We start from the raw sequence: 13,959 nt of genomic DNA, 5'->3' as shown, positions 1-13,959 counted from the left end.
TTTCCTGGAGGAGTCTGCCTGATGGAGGCAGGAGAAGTGGAGATCAGGCAGTCAGGTGGAATGATGTGTTGCGGAGAGAGTTCAACTTCTGAGGCATCCGAGGAACGAGAGAGAGCATCGGCCCTAATGTTCTTATCGGCAGGACGAAAGTGAATCTCAAAATTAAATCGGGCAAAGAACAGAGACCACCGGGCCTGGCGAGGATTCAGCCGTTGGGCAGACTGGAGGTAGGAGAGGTTCTTGTGGTCGGTGTAGATAATAACAGGAGAACTTGATCCCTCCAGCAGATGCCTCCATTCCTCAAGTGCTAATTTAATGGCTAGAAGCTCTCGATCCCCGATGGAGTAGTTCCTCTCCGCTGGAGAGAAGGTCCTAGAGAAAAAACCACAAGTGACAGCATGCCCGGAAGAATTTTTTTGTAGAAGAACAGCTCCAGCTCCCACTGAGGAGGCATCAACCTCCAATAGGAAGGGTTTGGAAGGGTCAGGTCTGGAGAGGACGGGAGCCGAAGAAAAGGCAGACTTGAGTCGTTTAAAGGCGTCTTCTGCTTGAGGAGGCCAGGACTTGGGATCAGCATTTTTTTTGGTTAAAGCCACGATAGGAGCCACAATGGTAGAAAAATGTGGAATAAATTGCCTGTAATAATTGGCGAACCCCAAAAAGCGTTGGATAGCACGGAGTCCGGAGGGGCGTGGCCAATCTAAGACGGCAGAGAGTTTGTCTGGATCCATCTGTAGTCCCTGGCCAGAGACCAAATATCCTAGAAAAGGAAGAGATTGGCATTCAAACAGACATTTCTCAATTTTGGCATAGAGTTGGTTGTCACGAAGTCTCTGAAGAACCATACGGACATGCTGGCGGTGTTCTTCTAGATTGGCAGAAAAAATTAGGATATCGTCCAGATATACAACAACACAGGAGTATAACAGATCACGAAAAATTTCATTGACAAAGTCTTGGAAGACGGCAGGGGCGTTGCAGAGTCCAAAGGGCATGACCAGGTACTCAAAGTGTCCATCTCTGGTGTTAAATGCCGTTTTCCACTCGTCCCCCTCTCTGATGCGGATGAGGTTATAGGCGCCTCTTAAGTCCAATTTAGTGAAGATGTGGGCACCTTGGAGGCGATCAAAGAGTTCAGAGATGAGGGGTAAGGGGTAGCGGTTCTTAACCGTGATTTTATTAAGACCGCGGTAGTCAATGCAAGGACGTAGGGAGCCATCTTTTTTGGACACAAAGAAAAATCCGGCTCCGGCAGGAGAGGAGGATTTACGGATAAAGCCCTTTTTTAGATTCTCCTGGACGTATTCGGACATGGCAAGAGTCTCTGGGGCAGAGAGAGGATAAATTCTGCCCCGGGGTGGAGTAGTACCCGGGAGGAGGTCGATAGGGCAATCATAAGGCCTGTGAGGAGGTAGAGTCTCAGCTTGTTTTTTGCAGAAAACATCCGCGAAGTCCATATAGGCCTTAGGGAGACCGGTTACTGGAGGAACCACAGAGTTACGGCAAGGGTTACTGGGAACCGGTTTTAGACAGTTCTTGGAACAAGAGGACCCCCAACTCTTGATCTCCCCAGTGGACCAATCCAGGGTAGGGGAATGAAGTTGAAGCCAGGGAAGTCCAAGGAGAATCTCCGAGGTGCAATTGGGGAGGACCAAAAGTTCAATCCTCTCATGATGAGATCCGATGCTCATAAGAAGGGGCTCCGTGCGGAAACGTATGGTACAGTCCAATCTTTCATTATTTACACAATTGATGTAGAGGGGTCTGGCGAGACTGGTCACCGGGATGTTGAACCTGTTGACGAGAGAGGCCAAAATAAAATTTCCTGCAGATCCAGAGTCCAAGAAGGCCACTGTAGAGAAGGTGAAGGCAGAGGCAGACATCCGCACAGGCACAGTAAGACGTGGAGAAGCAGAGTAGACATCAAGGACTGTCTCAACTTTGTGCGGAGTCAGCGTACGTCTTTCCAGGCGGGGAGGACGGATAGGACAATCTCTCAGGAAGTGTTCGGTACTAGCACAGTACAGGCAGAGGTTCTCCATACGGCGTCGTGTCCTCTCTTGAGGTGTCAGGCGAGACCGGTCGACCTGCATAGCCTCCACGGCGGGAGGCACAGGAACAGATTGCAGGGGACCAGAGGAGAGAGGAGCCGAGGAGAAGAAACGCCTCGTGCGAACAGAGTCCATATCTTGGCGGAGTTCCTGACGCCTTTCGGAAAAACGCATGTCAATGCGAGTGGCTAGGTGAATAAGTTCATGTAGATTAGCAGGAATTTCTCGTGCGGCCAGAACATCTTTAATGTTGCTGGATAGGCCTTTTTTGAAGGTCGCGCAGAGGGCCTCATTATTCCAGGACAATTCTGAAGCAAGAGTACGGAATTGTACGGCATACTCGCCAACGGAAGAATTACCCTGGACCAGGTTCAACAGGGCAGTCTCAGCAGAAGAGGCTCGGGCAGGTTCCTCAAAGACACTTCGGATTTCCGAGAAGAAGGAGTGTACAGAGGCAGTGACGGGGTCATTGCGGTCCCAGAGCGGTGTGGCCCATGACAGGGCTTTTCCGGACAGAAGGCTGACTACGAAAGCCACCTTAGACCTTTCAGTGGGAAACAGGTCCGACATCATCTCCAGATGCAGGGAACATTGGGAAAGAAAGCCACGGCAAAACTTAGAGTCCCCATCAAATTTATCCGGCAAGGATAAGCGTATCCCAGGAGCGGCCACTCGCTGCGGAGGAGGTGCAGGAGCTGGCGGAGGAGATGACTGCTGAAGCTGTGGTAGTAACTGTTGTAGCATAATGGTCAGTTGAGACAGCTGTTGGCCTTGTTGCGCTATCTGTTGTGACTGCTGGGCGACCACCGTGGTGAGGTCAGCGACAACTGGCAGAGGAACTTCAGCGGGATCCATGGCCGGATCTACTGTCACGATGCCGGCTGGCAGGTAGTGGATCCTCTGTGCCAGAGAGGGATTGGCGTGGACCGTGCTAGTGGACCGGTTCTAAGCCACTACTGGTTTTCACCAGAGCCCGCCGCAAAGCGGGATGGTCTTGCTGCGGCGGTAGTGACCAGGTCGTATCCACTAGCAACGGCTCACCTCTCTGGCTGCTGAAGATAGGTGCGGTACAAGGGAGTAGGCAAAAGCAAGGTCGGACGTAGCAGAAGGTCGGGGCAGGCAGCAAGGATCGTAGTCAGGGGCAACGGCAGAAGGTCTGGAAACACAGGCAAGGAACACACAAGGAACGCTTTCACTGGCACTAAGGCAACAAGATCCGGCAAGGGAGTGCAGGGGAAGTGAGGTGATATAGGGAAGTGCACAGGTGAACACACTAATTGGGACCACTGCGCCAATCAGCGGCGCAGTGGCCCTTTAAATCGCAGAGACCCGGCGCGCGCGCGCCCTAGGGAGCGGGGCCGCGCGCTCCGGGACAGAACAGACGGAGAGCGAGTCAGGTAGGGGAGCCGGGGTGCGCATCGCGAGCGGGCGCTACCCGCATCGCGAATCGCATCCCGGCTGGCAGCGGAATCGCAGCGCCCCGGGTCAGAGGACGTGACCGGAGCGCTGCCGCGGGGAGAGTGAAGCGAGCGCTCCGGGGAGGAGCGGGGACCCGGAGCGCTCGGCGTAACAGACAATATCAGCCCGCTGTGAGACCAACTACCTCTATAGCAAACGCCTCTTAGAGGGGGAGTTAAGGCCTTTGACATTCAAGGAGACACACCTGACCATAATGGATGTGGAGGGGAGGACAAAGTCATTGAAGGCACATACTTACAAAGTCCAGCCGACAAACCAGAGAACACCGCTGGAGGGAGCCTGCGAGGCACAAACCCTAGAAGAGAGAAGAGGGAGAAACAGAACCTAGAAGAAAAGAAAAACAGTGAGACCAAGGAAGACAGAGGAACACGAAGGGGCAGATGAACTAACAACAAACAGACAACACCACAGGAGACAAACAGAAAACAAAGCACATCAACAAAGTCAAGCATTGACCAACTAGCCAATGCGGAGGCCAAGACCCCCAGAGTGGGCAAGAAACCAAAGGCATGGGCAATCCATTGGTTTAGCCTCTAGATGGGAAGTGGGAGAACACCAAGCAATAGTGGCACCTCTAAGACAGCACACCGCTCTGAGGCCAGAGCAAAATAACATTATCGTAGTAACATAGTAAGTGAAAATAAACCATAGGTGACCAAAAAATGCAAAGAAAATAAGCAAAATCAAAATTACAACAGTTTCAGCAAGTGAACAGAACTCTTAGCATAGTGTCAGGGAGACCCTCAAACTAACAAATTCATGACCAAGTGCAGCAAGGAAAAGACACAGGACTGCAAACTACATCTCAAGGGGGACCCCGTGGAGTTCCACTAAGGTCCCGAGGAGGAGTTTTTCTTGTGACTGCCTCTGGGTGTCGGACCATCGGGACCGGACAGGCTGCCAAACAGGGGGCAGAGGGAGGGGGGGGGTGTGAGTTAAGTCCCAATCCACCAGCTGCGGTACCGGCAAGTCCAAGGCGGAGCAGAAGGGGGCCAGATCAGAGAATGAGCAAAGAACAGCAGAGCGTCCATCTTTGCGGCCATGAAAGGCAAAAGGAAAGTTCCACCGATAGGCCACCTAGTGAGAACGGAGAACAGCAAGCAAAGGTTGGAGCATCCGTCGCTTCTGTAGTGTGAGCCAGGACAAATCTTGGTAGAGCTGAATAGGAGAACCGTCAAAGTCCCGAAGAGACCTTGCCTTGGCCATAATGGCCTCCTTGATCTGGAAGTCGTGCACACAGCAGATAACATCCCTTGGGTTACCGGAATTAAACTTAGGGCAGGGGGCCCTGTGCGCCCTATCCAATTTGATCCTGTGAGAATATGGTTCCCCCAGGATAACATTAAAGATGACTTCAAGACTGGCATGAAGATCCTCCTCATGGGTGGCCTCCGGCAGCCCCCTCACCCTGATGTTGTTGTGTGGGCCCCTGTTGTCCAAATCCTCCACATGGGCATGTAGGTCACAGAGGAAGTCCATTTGAAAGGAGATGGTAGCATGGTGTTGGGCAATGTAAATCCTAGTGGTATCATGAGCGTCCTCCAGACCTTCCACTCTATCAATCAGAGACATCTGAGATCAGGCACCTTCCCATTTCTAATTCAATAACCCGTCGGCATTCAACAGGAGCGGTAAAAAGGACCGCCACCCCCCTATATGGCTCAGCCGCAAGAGACCAGTGGGAGAGACTGCGCCTCCACTCTCTTCTGGCTTTAACCAGAGAGGCTAGATCTGAAAACCTGGTCTCCTGTAAAAAGAAAATGTCGGCTTCAACACGGCCGAGAAAATCAAAGGCTGCAAATCTAGCCATATCTGACTTTATGCTGGCACAATTAATAGATGCCAGCGTCAATGGGGTGAGTGCCGCCATACAGGGTGATTAAATTAGATGGCCACACCCTTTACCTCTGTTTCCCTTTCTTTTTAGCCCCCTCATCCCCCAAAGAAGACGAGGGCAGCACCACTTTTAGATTTTTTTTTTACTCTGACTGATCCATTTTTTCCCAGTCTCCGTCTGGCCTCGGTCTAGCCCCGCCCTCCGAGGAAGGTGCCTCGACAGGAAAGGGCCCAGTTCCCCCCCAGAGGCTCCTCCTCCCTAGGCACCTCGCCCTCACCTGGTATAGATGTTATAGAGGACGAGGTACCGGTTTGACAGATCAATCAGAGGGGGGGGGGGGGGGGCAGTCAGGCTTCCATTTTGGACCTGGCCCACAGTACAAGGAACAGAGGGCTCTGACCTCTTCTTTCTCCCCTTCCTTTTGCCATGGTCTTTCTTTTTGTGCTTCTCCCCGCTCTCCTCATCCACACTTTCATAGTGGAAGGAATCGGAAGGGTCGGCCATATTGTCTTCCTCTCTGTGAAGCCTCCTGATCTCATCCAGCACGTTCTCCTCCAGCGGTTACAGGGCCAGCTACAGGAGAAGGGTCTGGAGCTACCCCCATCACCTGGGCACTCTCCAGCTCCCTACTCCTCCAATTTTCCTCCCGCCATAGTTTGGCGTGGCCCCTTTTCCTCCTCACTAGCCCTGTTGCGCCCCCATCCCTGCACGTACCATAAGCAGCCGAGGCAACTTCACAGCTCTCCTCGGCCAGAGCGGACTCTGCACAGGCAAAAGTACTAGGACAACGGCTGAAAGATGGCCGGAGAACACCACACAGGGGGCACCTGATATGTCTACAGGATGCAGCCAGATGACCCACCCCATCACACAAAGCGCAGACCTGCACAGTACAGACTGCGCTAAAATGGGTGGACCTTAGGCTGCCCCTGGCAGTTGATGGAATGTTGGCAACCGTACTCCCAGAACGCTTGAGTTTGACGGAAATCGTCCAGGCCCCGGACCAGATCCTGTGCTCATCCAAGTTTTTCTTGGGCATGTCCGTCACATCCCCATACCTTCCGAGCCAGGTCATGATGTCATAATAAGTAAGCGACTCGTTACGGAAATAGCCTTTACGTCGAAATTCCCCCAGCCGGGCTCGTTCTTCGCCACTTTGTAGCTTAACCAGAAGAGTGCAAGACCCTTGGCCGAACGAAACTGACGTCAAACTCGGACGAACCGTAGGGGCAATAAGGGCAAAGATGTCACTCGCCCTGAATTCCATCTGAAGGAGGAGCTCAAACACTTTTGCGCGAGGTGGGCATGCATCCTCGCTCCACCAAATAAGACGGACCATATTCCTATGGTTATTGTCTGGTTGATGGGAGGGACCAGACCACCTACCCATTCTTCTCGCATAAAGCCCCTAAACCGTGCCTCTCTATCCAGAAAGGCAGGTCGACCTCACCCCTTCCCTCTCTTCACCCCTACGCAGAGCCTCCAGGAGGCGCTGTTGCAAATGGCATCCAGAACCGGATAGAGAAGGGGACCCCCCAGCAGCATTAGCATAACTCCTAGGAGCAGTCACTACCGGGGGGGCCAAGTAATGAATAGTCGGCACTGTAATGAATGTCCGGTGCTTGTGGATGAGGAATGAAATGAAAATTGGAAAAATCCCGGCACATGCGTTCTGGCTATTGCCTTTTTCAACTGCACAATGAATTACAAAAATGGCACTTTTTATACACGTCATAGGCACACAATTAATATCTCATTAGTTACCATAACCACAATGTAAACAATAACAAAAGAAGGCACATGGTTCTTTGTTGACAGAAGATCTGAATTACATCAAAAGGAAATCAGGTAGGTCTCTAAATCAAAAGAAAAATTAATTAGTATCAAATATAAATCTAACTAACAAGAATAATAAAAATTATAGGAATTATAACAGTTGACTCATCTCGTATTCACGGTTTAACCCCCTCGGCCCCAAAGTGTCCAAAGTGTGTATCCAAAAAGCTTCTTTTTGTAAAAGTAATTTTTTAATATCTCCTCCTCGTCTGGTAACAAAAACCTGGTCAATAACTTGAAACCATAATTGAGAAATATTATGGCACTTAGTTTTAAAGTGGTGAGGAATAGGGAAAAGAAGGTTGCTGCAACGAATAGTCGACTTATGTCTGTTAATGCGGTCTTGGGAAGTCTCACCAACATATAGGAGACCGCAGGGACATTTGATCACATAGACCACATTCTTAGATTGACATGTATAGTAACCCTTTATGGGGATTAGTTCCCCTGTGTGGGGATGAAATATTTTATCACCCTTTATGCTATTGTTGCATTGGGCACAATTCAGACAGGGGAAGGTTCCACATTTTTTGGTACTTAATAACATTTGACGTGTCTTTTTGTTAGAGTCTAAGTTTGCTCTAACTAAATTATCCCTCAATTTAGGCAAGTGTTTATTACAAATTAAAGGGGGAACTTGGAATTCCCTCACCCCAGGGTATGCCTTTTCTAAAAGAAACCAATGTTTACGTATGGTAGAATCAATTTTAAAGCTTAAGGGGTGAAAAGTCCTCACAAAAGGTATTCGTGTTTCCTGCAATCTTGGTTGTCTAATATCAAATGTGGTCATTAAAATATGTTTAGGGCATCCCCGTGCAACAAATTTGTCATTTAATTCAGCAACCCTCAGTTCTCTTTTTATAGGATCTGTGACTATTCTCTCAATGTGCTGTCTCTGAGAAAAGGGGATAGATTTCTTGATACTGGGGGGAAGTGCACTGGTATAATGTAATAAACTATTTTTGTCCATTGGTTTACGGTATAAATCAGTGCACAGCCCCCCAGAACCATTTTTAATCAGCACATTGAATTTTGTCCACATTCATAGTGAATTTCAATTCTCCATGAATTCCATTCAGATATTCAAAAAATAAATCAAGAGACGAACGTGGCCCCTCCCATACGCAAACAATGTCATCTATAAATCGCTTCCATAATTTGGCATGTTTAATATATAATTTATGACCACACACGAATTGATGTTCAAAATGAGACATGTAAGCATTTGCGTATGGGGGGGCCACGTTCACCCCCATTGCCGATCCCCTGCGCTGTACAAAAAAATCATCTTCAAATAAAAAATAATTTTCATGTAGAACAATAGTCAACATTTCCAGAAAAAAATCTTTTTGGTCCACATTGTATTCACTTTTATCGAGAAGCCATTTTATGGCCTCTATGCCCTTTTGGGGAACAATAGAAGTATATAAACTCACCACATCTATAGTGACCAAAAGTGTATCTTCTGTTACTCCAGTAATGTTATTAATTATTCCTAAAAATTTGGAGGTATCTAACAAAAAAGCAGGTGTAGTTTTGGTCAAGGGGGTTAACGCCTATTCTAATACTATAGAAAGCGGTGACAATATGGAGTCCGAAGATGCCACAATAGGGCGACCTGGAGGGTCAATCAAAGATTTATGTATTTTCGGTAATACATAAATCACTGGTGTGACAGGATTAGATTTCTGCAGATACCTAGCTAGGTCATTGTCTATCACCCCCCGTTCTCTGTATTTCTTAATCAAATCAGTAATCAAGTGTTGTATTTTAAACACTGGATTAGAATTGATTTTCTCATAGGTGTCACTATCTGCTAACTGACGCACGATTTCATTCCTGCATTTGTTTTTATCCATTACAACAATGGAGCCGCCTTTTGCAGCAACCTTCTTTTCCCCATTCCTCACCACATTAAAGGGGTACTCCGCCCCTAGACATCTTATCCCCTATCCAAAGGATAGGGGATAAGATGTCAGATCGCCGCGGTGCCGCTGCTGGGGGGCCCCGGGATCCCCACTGCGGCACTGTGCTATCATTACAGCACAGAGCTGCACGTAATGACGGGCCGTACAGGGGCCGGAGCATCGTTACATCACAGCTCCGCCCCTCGTGACGTCACGGCCCGCCCCTTTCAATACAACTCTATGGGAGGGGGCGTGGCGGTCGTCACGCCCCCTGCCATAGACTTGCATTAAGGGGACGGGCCGTGATGTCACGAGGGGCGGAGCCATGACGTCACGCGGCTTCGTCCCCTGTATCGCCCGTCATTACACACAGGGCGAACTCGCTCTGTGCTGTAATGATAGTGGGATGCCGCAGTGGCGATCCCGGGGATCCCCAGCAGCGGCAACACGGCGATCTGACATCTTATCCCCTATCTTTTGGATAGGGGATAAGATGTCTAGGGCGGAGTACCCCTTTAAAACTAAGGGCCATATTATTTCTCAATTACGGTTTCAAGTTATTGACCAGGTTTTCGTTCCCAGACGAGGAGGAGATATTAAAAAATTACTTTTACAAAAAGAAGCTTTTTGGATACACACTTTGGACACTTTGGAGCCGAGGGGGTTAAACCGTGAATACGAGACGAGTCAACTGTTATAATTCCTATAATTTGTATTATTCTTATTAGTTAGATTTATATTTGATACTAATTAATTTTTCTTTTGATTTAGAGACCTACCTGATTTCCTTTTGATGTAATTCAGATCTTCTGTCAACAAAGAACCATGTGCCTTCTTTTGTTATTGTTTACATTGTGGTCATGGTAACTAATGAGGTATTAATTGTGTGCCTATAACGTGTATAAAAGTGCCATTTTGTTGTAATTCATTGTGCAGTTGAAAAAGGCAATAGCGGGAACGCGTGGTGCGTTTGTTAACTTGTGCCGTATGCAATAAAATTACAAAAGAAATTGAATTCTCAACGAGTGCCGGGATTTTTTAAATTTTCACTACTGGGGGGGGGGGGGTCAGCCAGACCAGACCCAGAACCACTAATAACACCATTCACACCACTACTCTCATCTTTAATTCCATCCATACTAGACTGTCCCTTCATACCACTGCCACTCCCATATACTCTCCTCTCATCCACAACACTACTACACCCATCATTCTCACATCTTACACTATTAGCATCCTGCCTAACAAATTCTGGGCTGGCTGGGACTTGTAGTATAGCTGGTTTAAGAAAATTTCTGTGCCGGCTTAGCTGCTGGGGTCAACACTGATGGCTTCTCCTCCAGGGATTATGTAACTTCTGGAGTCTGGAGCTACACCTCCGAGCGCACCCCAGCTCATCTCATTCTCTCATTTCCTTTGCCCGACCGCATGGGCTCTGCGGCTGATCTAGGTGCCCGGACACTCTCCCCCCCCCCCTCACAGAGTGCCCCCCAAGCACCCGGACTCAACGCTCTCTGCCCGCACCTGGAGACTCCCCCTCCCTCACAGGGGAGTGCCCTGCCGTGCCAGTAGTGCGCCCCCCCACCCCCCCCAGAGCACACGGTAGCATAACTGGCCTCTGGCGCTTGGACACGCCCCTCGCCACTCTTGAGCAGTCCTGCAGCGCCAGAGCTGCCCACCATGAGCTCATCCGGCCCTTCCCTACCGACAGGATGGGTGGACTTCACATTTATAGCGTCCGCAGCCATAATTGACGCCATACTGTAGCCCTCTTGCTGGCACTGTTCCACTATAGAAATGGGGTCTGGCAGTCTGGGGGGCCCAGCAGTCAGAACCAGCTTTGCAGCTGTCCCCGACTGCTGGAAAGTACAAACATGTACTGCGCTGTCTCCTGGGTCTTCTGCTTCTTAGATTTACGCTTCACTGCCACATCATCGCACTGGTCATCTCCAAAGGTAAAATTCTAGAGGTGGGCTGGGGACTCCTGCATAATATTCGCCCTCAATAATCCCCCAGCCTCACTCTCCACATCATCCTCCTCACTTTCACTTAAAGGAAGTGCCACCTGGGAGGGCTCTATGTAGCTGTCCTGGGTGGTTTTGGTGTCACATGGGGCAGCTACAGGCACAGCATCTTCCTCGACAACTGCATTTTTCTCCACCTTCTCCTCTTCCTTTACACTTTCACCACCATCCGCACTTTCTTCACAGCCCCTACTCTCCCCATCATCCACCTCCACCTTAACTGGAGATTTCATGGCGGCAAACCGATCTTCATTCTCTAGCTTCCCCCTGAAGATACTGCTCCCTTCCAGGATCTCTGCCCTTCACTTTTCCAACTTAACAATCTCGCTTTTAAGCGCTGTGATCCTTTTCTTCAATTCAGGCCTGTCCTTTTTGGACCCTGTGCTAAGTTCTGAGCCCCACCCAGGTCCTCTCTGGCCATCCTGAGCTCCTTTCCACACTGCTCATACTCTGCAAACCGTGCAGTCATCCGGGAGCAGTATGTGTAGCTGGACTCTTTGGGCCCTCTCTCACCCCACAACTCCACACTTCTCCTCCTATCTTTTCTTTCACTGCTGGATCTCTGGTTGGCACCCGTCACCTGGGAAGCAGACCCTGCATTGCTGCAGCCTCTGCTAGATTTTCTCCATCCAGCCGATACAACGGCTGTTGCTGTTTGCTCTACACCCCCCCCCCCCCCCGCCACCAGCCTGGAAGAATGGGAGGTGGAGGCCCGGGACTCCATGCTGGCAGGGCCTTCCCAGGAGGCTGCCACATTCCAGGCTAATGGAAACACTACCTGGAAGTCTGTAGAGCACAAAAGGACACACCTGACAGCTGCACACACTGAAACTGCTCTGGGCTCTGTGTAGCAGAATGAGGGAGTGTATGGCTTCAGCTGATGTCACGCCTGCTGGGTAATGCCCCTAACCAGTCTGTGAATCTGACTGAGACTGAGCAGAAAATACAGAGCAATATCAAGGTAGAACTTTAAAAAATAATAAAAATAAAGGCAGGGGGGTTATCATGATGGGGGGAATGAACTGGGAGCATTACAAAATCATGGTAGGTACTCTTTAAATGGATACTTTCATATCCCAATAACTTGGAGCAAAGTGAAACACAAGCAATTCCTCAATCACATGCAGGGCCACCGTCAGGGGGGGTACAGCCAGTACCCCCGTAAGGGGCCCTTGGCTCCCACAAGGGCCTGGGCCCCAGCTGCACCCCCCTGTGGCAGCCCGATCACAGAAGCAGGAGACAGCTGTTTTTATTATATTAAAAGGACCTATCTGGGGACATTTTGTAATGGGGGCACTATCCACATGGGGGCACGACCTGCTGGGGACATCTCCTACCCAGGGGCACTATTACTAGATGCACTACCTGCTGGGAGCATCTACCTTGGGACACTATTACTTTACCTAGGGGCAATACCTACTGGTGGCATGACCTACCTGGGGGCACTATTATTAGAGGCACTATCTACTGGGGGCACTACCTGCTGGGTGCATCTCCTACCTGGGAGCACTATTACTGGAGGAACTATCTACTGGGGCATGACCTGCTGGGGGAACTACTTGCTGGGGGAATCTCCTATCTGAGGGCATCATTGGGGGCACAACCTACCTGGGGGCACTACCTGCTGGGGGCATCTCCTACCTGGGAGCACTATAACTTGAGGCACTATTAGTGGCACTATCTACTAGGGGAACCACTTACCTGGCATCATTATTACTGGAGCCACTATCTAGTAGTGACAACACCTACGTGGGGAATGACCTACCTGGGGACATTATCTGCTGGGGGCATGAGCTACCTGGTGGCACTATCTTCATTTACCTGGGGGCACTACTTACTGAGGGCACTACCTACTGGGGGCATCACCCACTACCTACTTACTGGGGGCAATACCTACTACCTACCTACTGGGGGCATTACTTACCTGAGACATTACTGGGGGCATTACTGACCTACTAGATGCTTCTAATATATAGGGGGCATACCGCACCTGCCTACTACCTACCTACCTAATAGGAAAGGGGAAATTACCTACCCACCACCACCCAATCCCCCTAACCTTTAATACAAACCCCAAAATACACCCCAAGAGGGGTATTATTTTGGAAACTAAGGGTGGGGAACAGGTGGGGAATGTGCTGAAAAAGTGCAGAGGCTAATATGTTTGTTGTCTGGCAGATTCTGTGGAGACGAGTCATGGTTGGAAGAAGACTTCATGGCGGTCTGAGCCAGATAGAGAAGAAAAGGAAAGAGCAGTGCAATAGGCCCCAAAATTTCTGATGGCAGCCCTGATCACATCTTTATTAGTTTCCATTATTGTCGGTAGCAAATCCTCTGTTTTCATCATGATTTTTAGGGCCACACAATGAATGTGCTTGTTTGTTGACTGATTGCTGGGCATTCTGCCAAGGGCAATAATGGGCCCATTCAGCCAATAACCTCCCTGATAGCTAGACAGCAATGGGCCTAGTAATAACAGGAGTAACATGAAGTGCCTAAATCTGTGTTGTGGTAATGTGGTACATATAAGTCTAATATTTTGTTGTGCCCAACTTGTATTTCTCAGAGCAAGATGATCTTGTGTTAGAAAAGAAAGAAGTTGCTGTCTATCTTTTTCTGGTCTTAGAGTTTGCCCTAATGTTCTTCTTCATGGTACTGTAAGTAGGTTTTTCAACTCATAAAAAAAATGTTCAGATCTGTTTCTAAAATATATTTGACTGGAAGTACTGTCTTATGGGACTATATTTGGGGTGACACATTTGATGCACATAAATCTGGCAGCAGATGATAGCATTTTGCATTCACTTCCAGGCAGAGGAAGAGAG

At 49.3% G+C, this 13,959-nt stretch overlaps 1 protein-coding gene across 4 annotated transcripts in view; it reads left to right on the top strand.

Annotated features, from left to right (window-relative positions):
• Window positions 1–13,959, top strand: part of IZUMO3 (IZUMO family member 3) — a 312,623-nt gene that overhangs the window by 250,830 nt on the left and 47,834 nt on the right. For all 4 annotated transcript variants that reach the window (XM_056542993.1, XM_056542991.1, XM_056542992.1 and 1 more), the window contains one exon: window positions 13,701–13,791. In XM_056542993.1, coding sequence (XP_056398968.1) covers window positions 13,701–13,791 — 91 coding nt within the window. The remainder of the gene's footprint in view (window positions 1–13,700; window positions 13,792–13,959) is intronic.

The sequence above is a fragment of the Hyla sarda genome, chromosome 10, assembly GCF_029499605.1.
Source record: "Hyla sarda isolate aHylSar1 chromosome 10, aHylSar1.hap1, whole genome shotgun sequence".
NCBI lineage: Eukaryota > Metazoa > Chordata > Amphibia > Anura > Hylidae > Hyla > Hyla sarda.
This window is presented reverse-complemented; position numbering and strand designations above follow the sequence as displayed.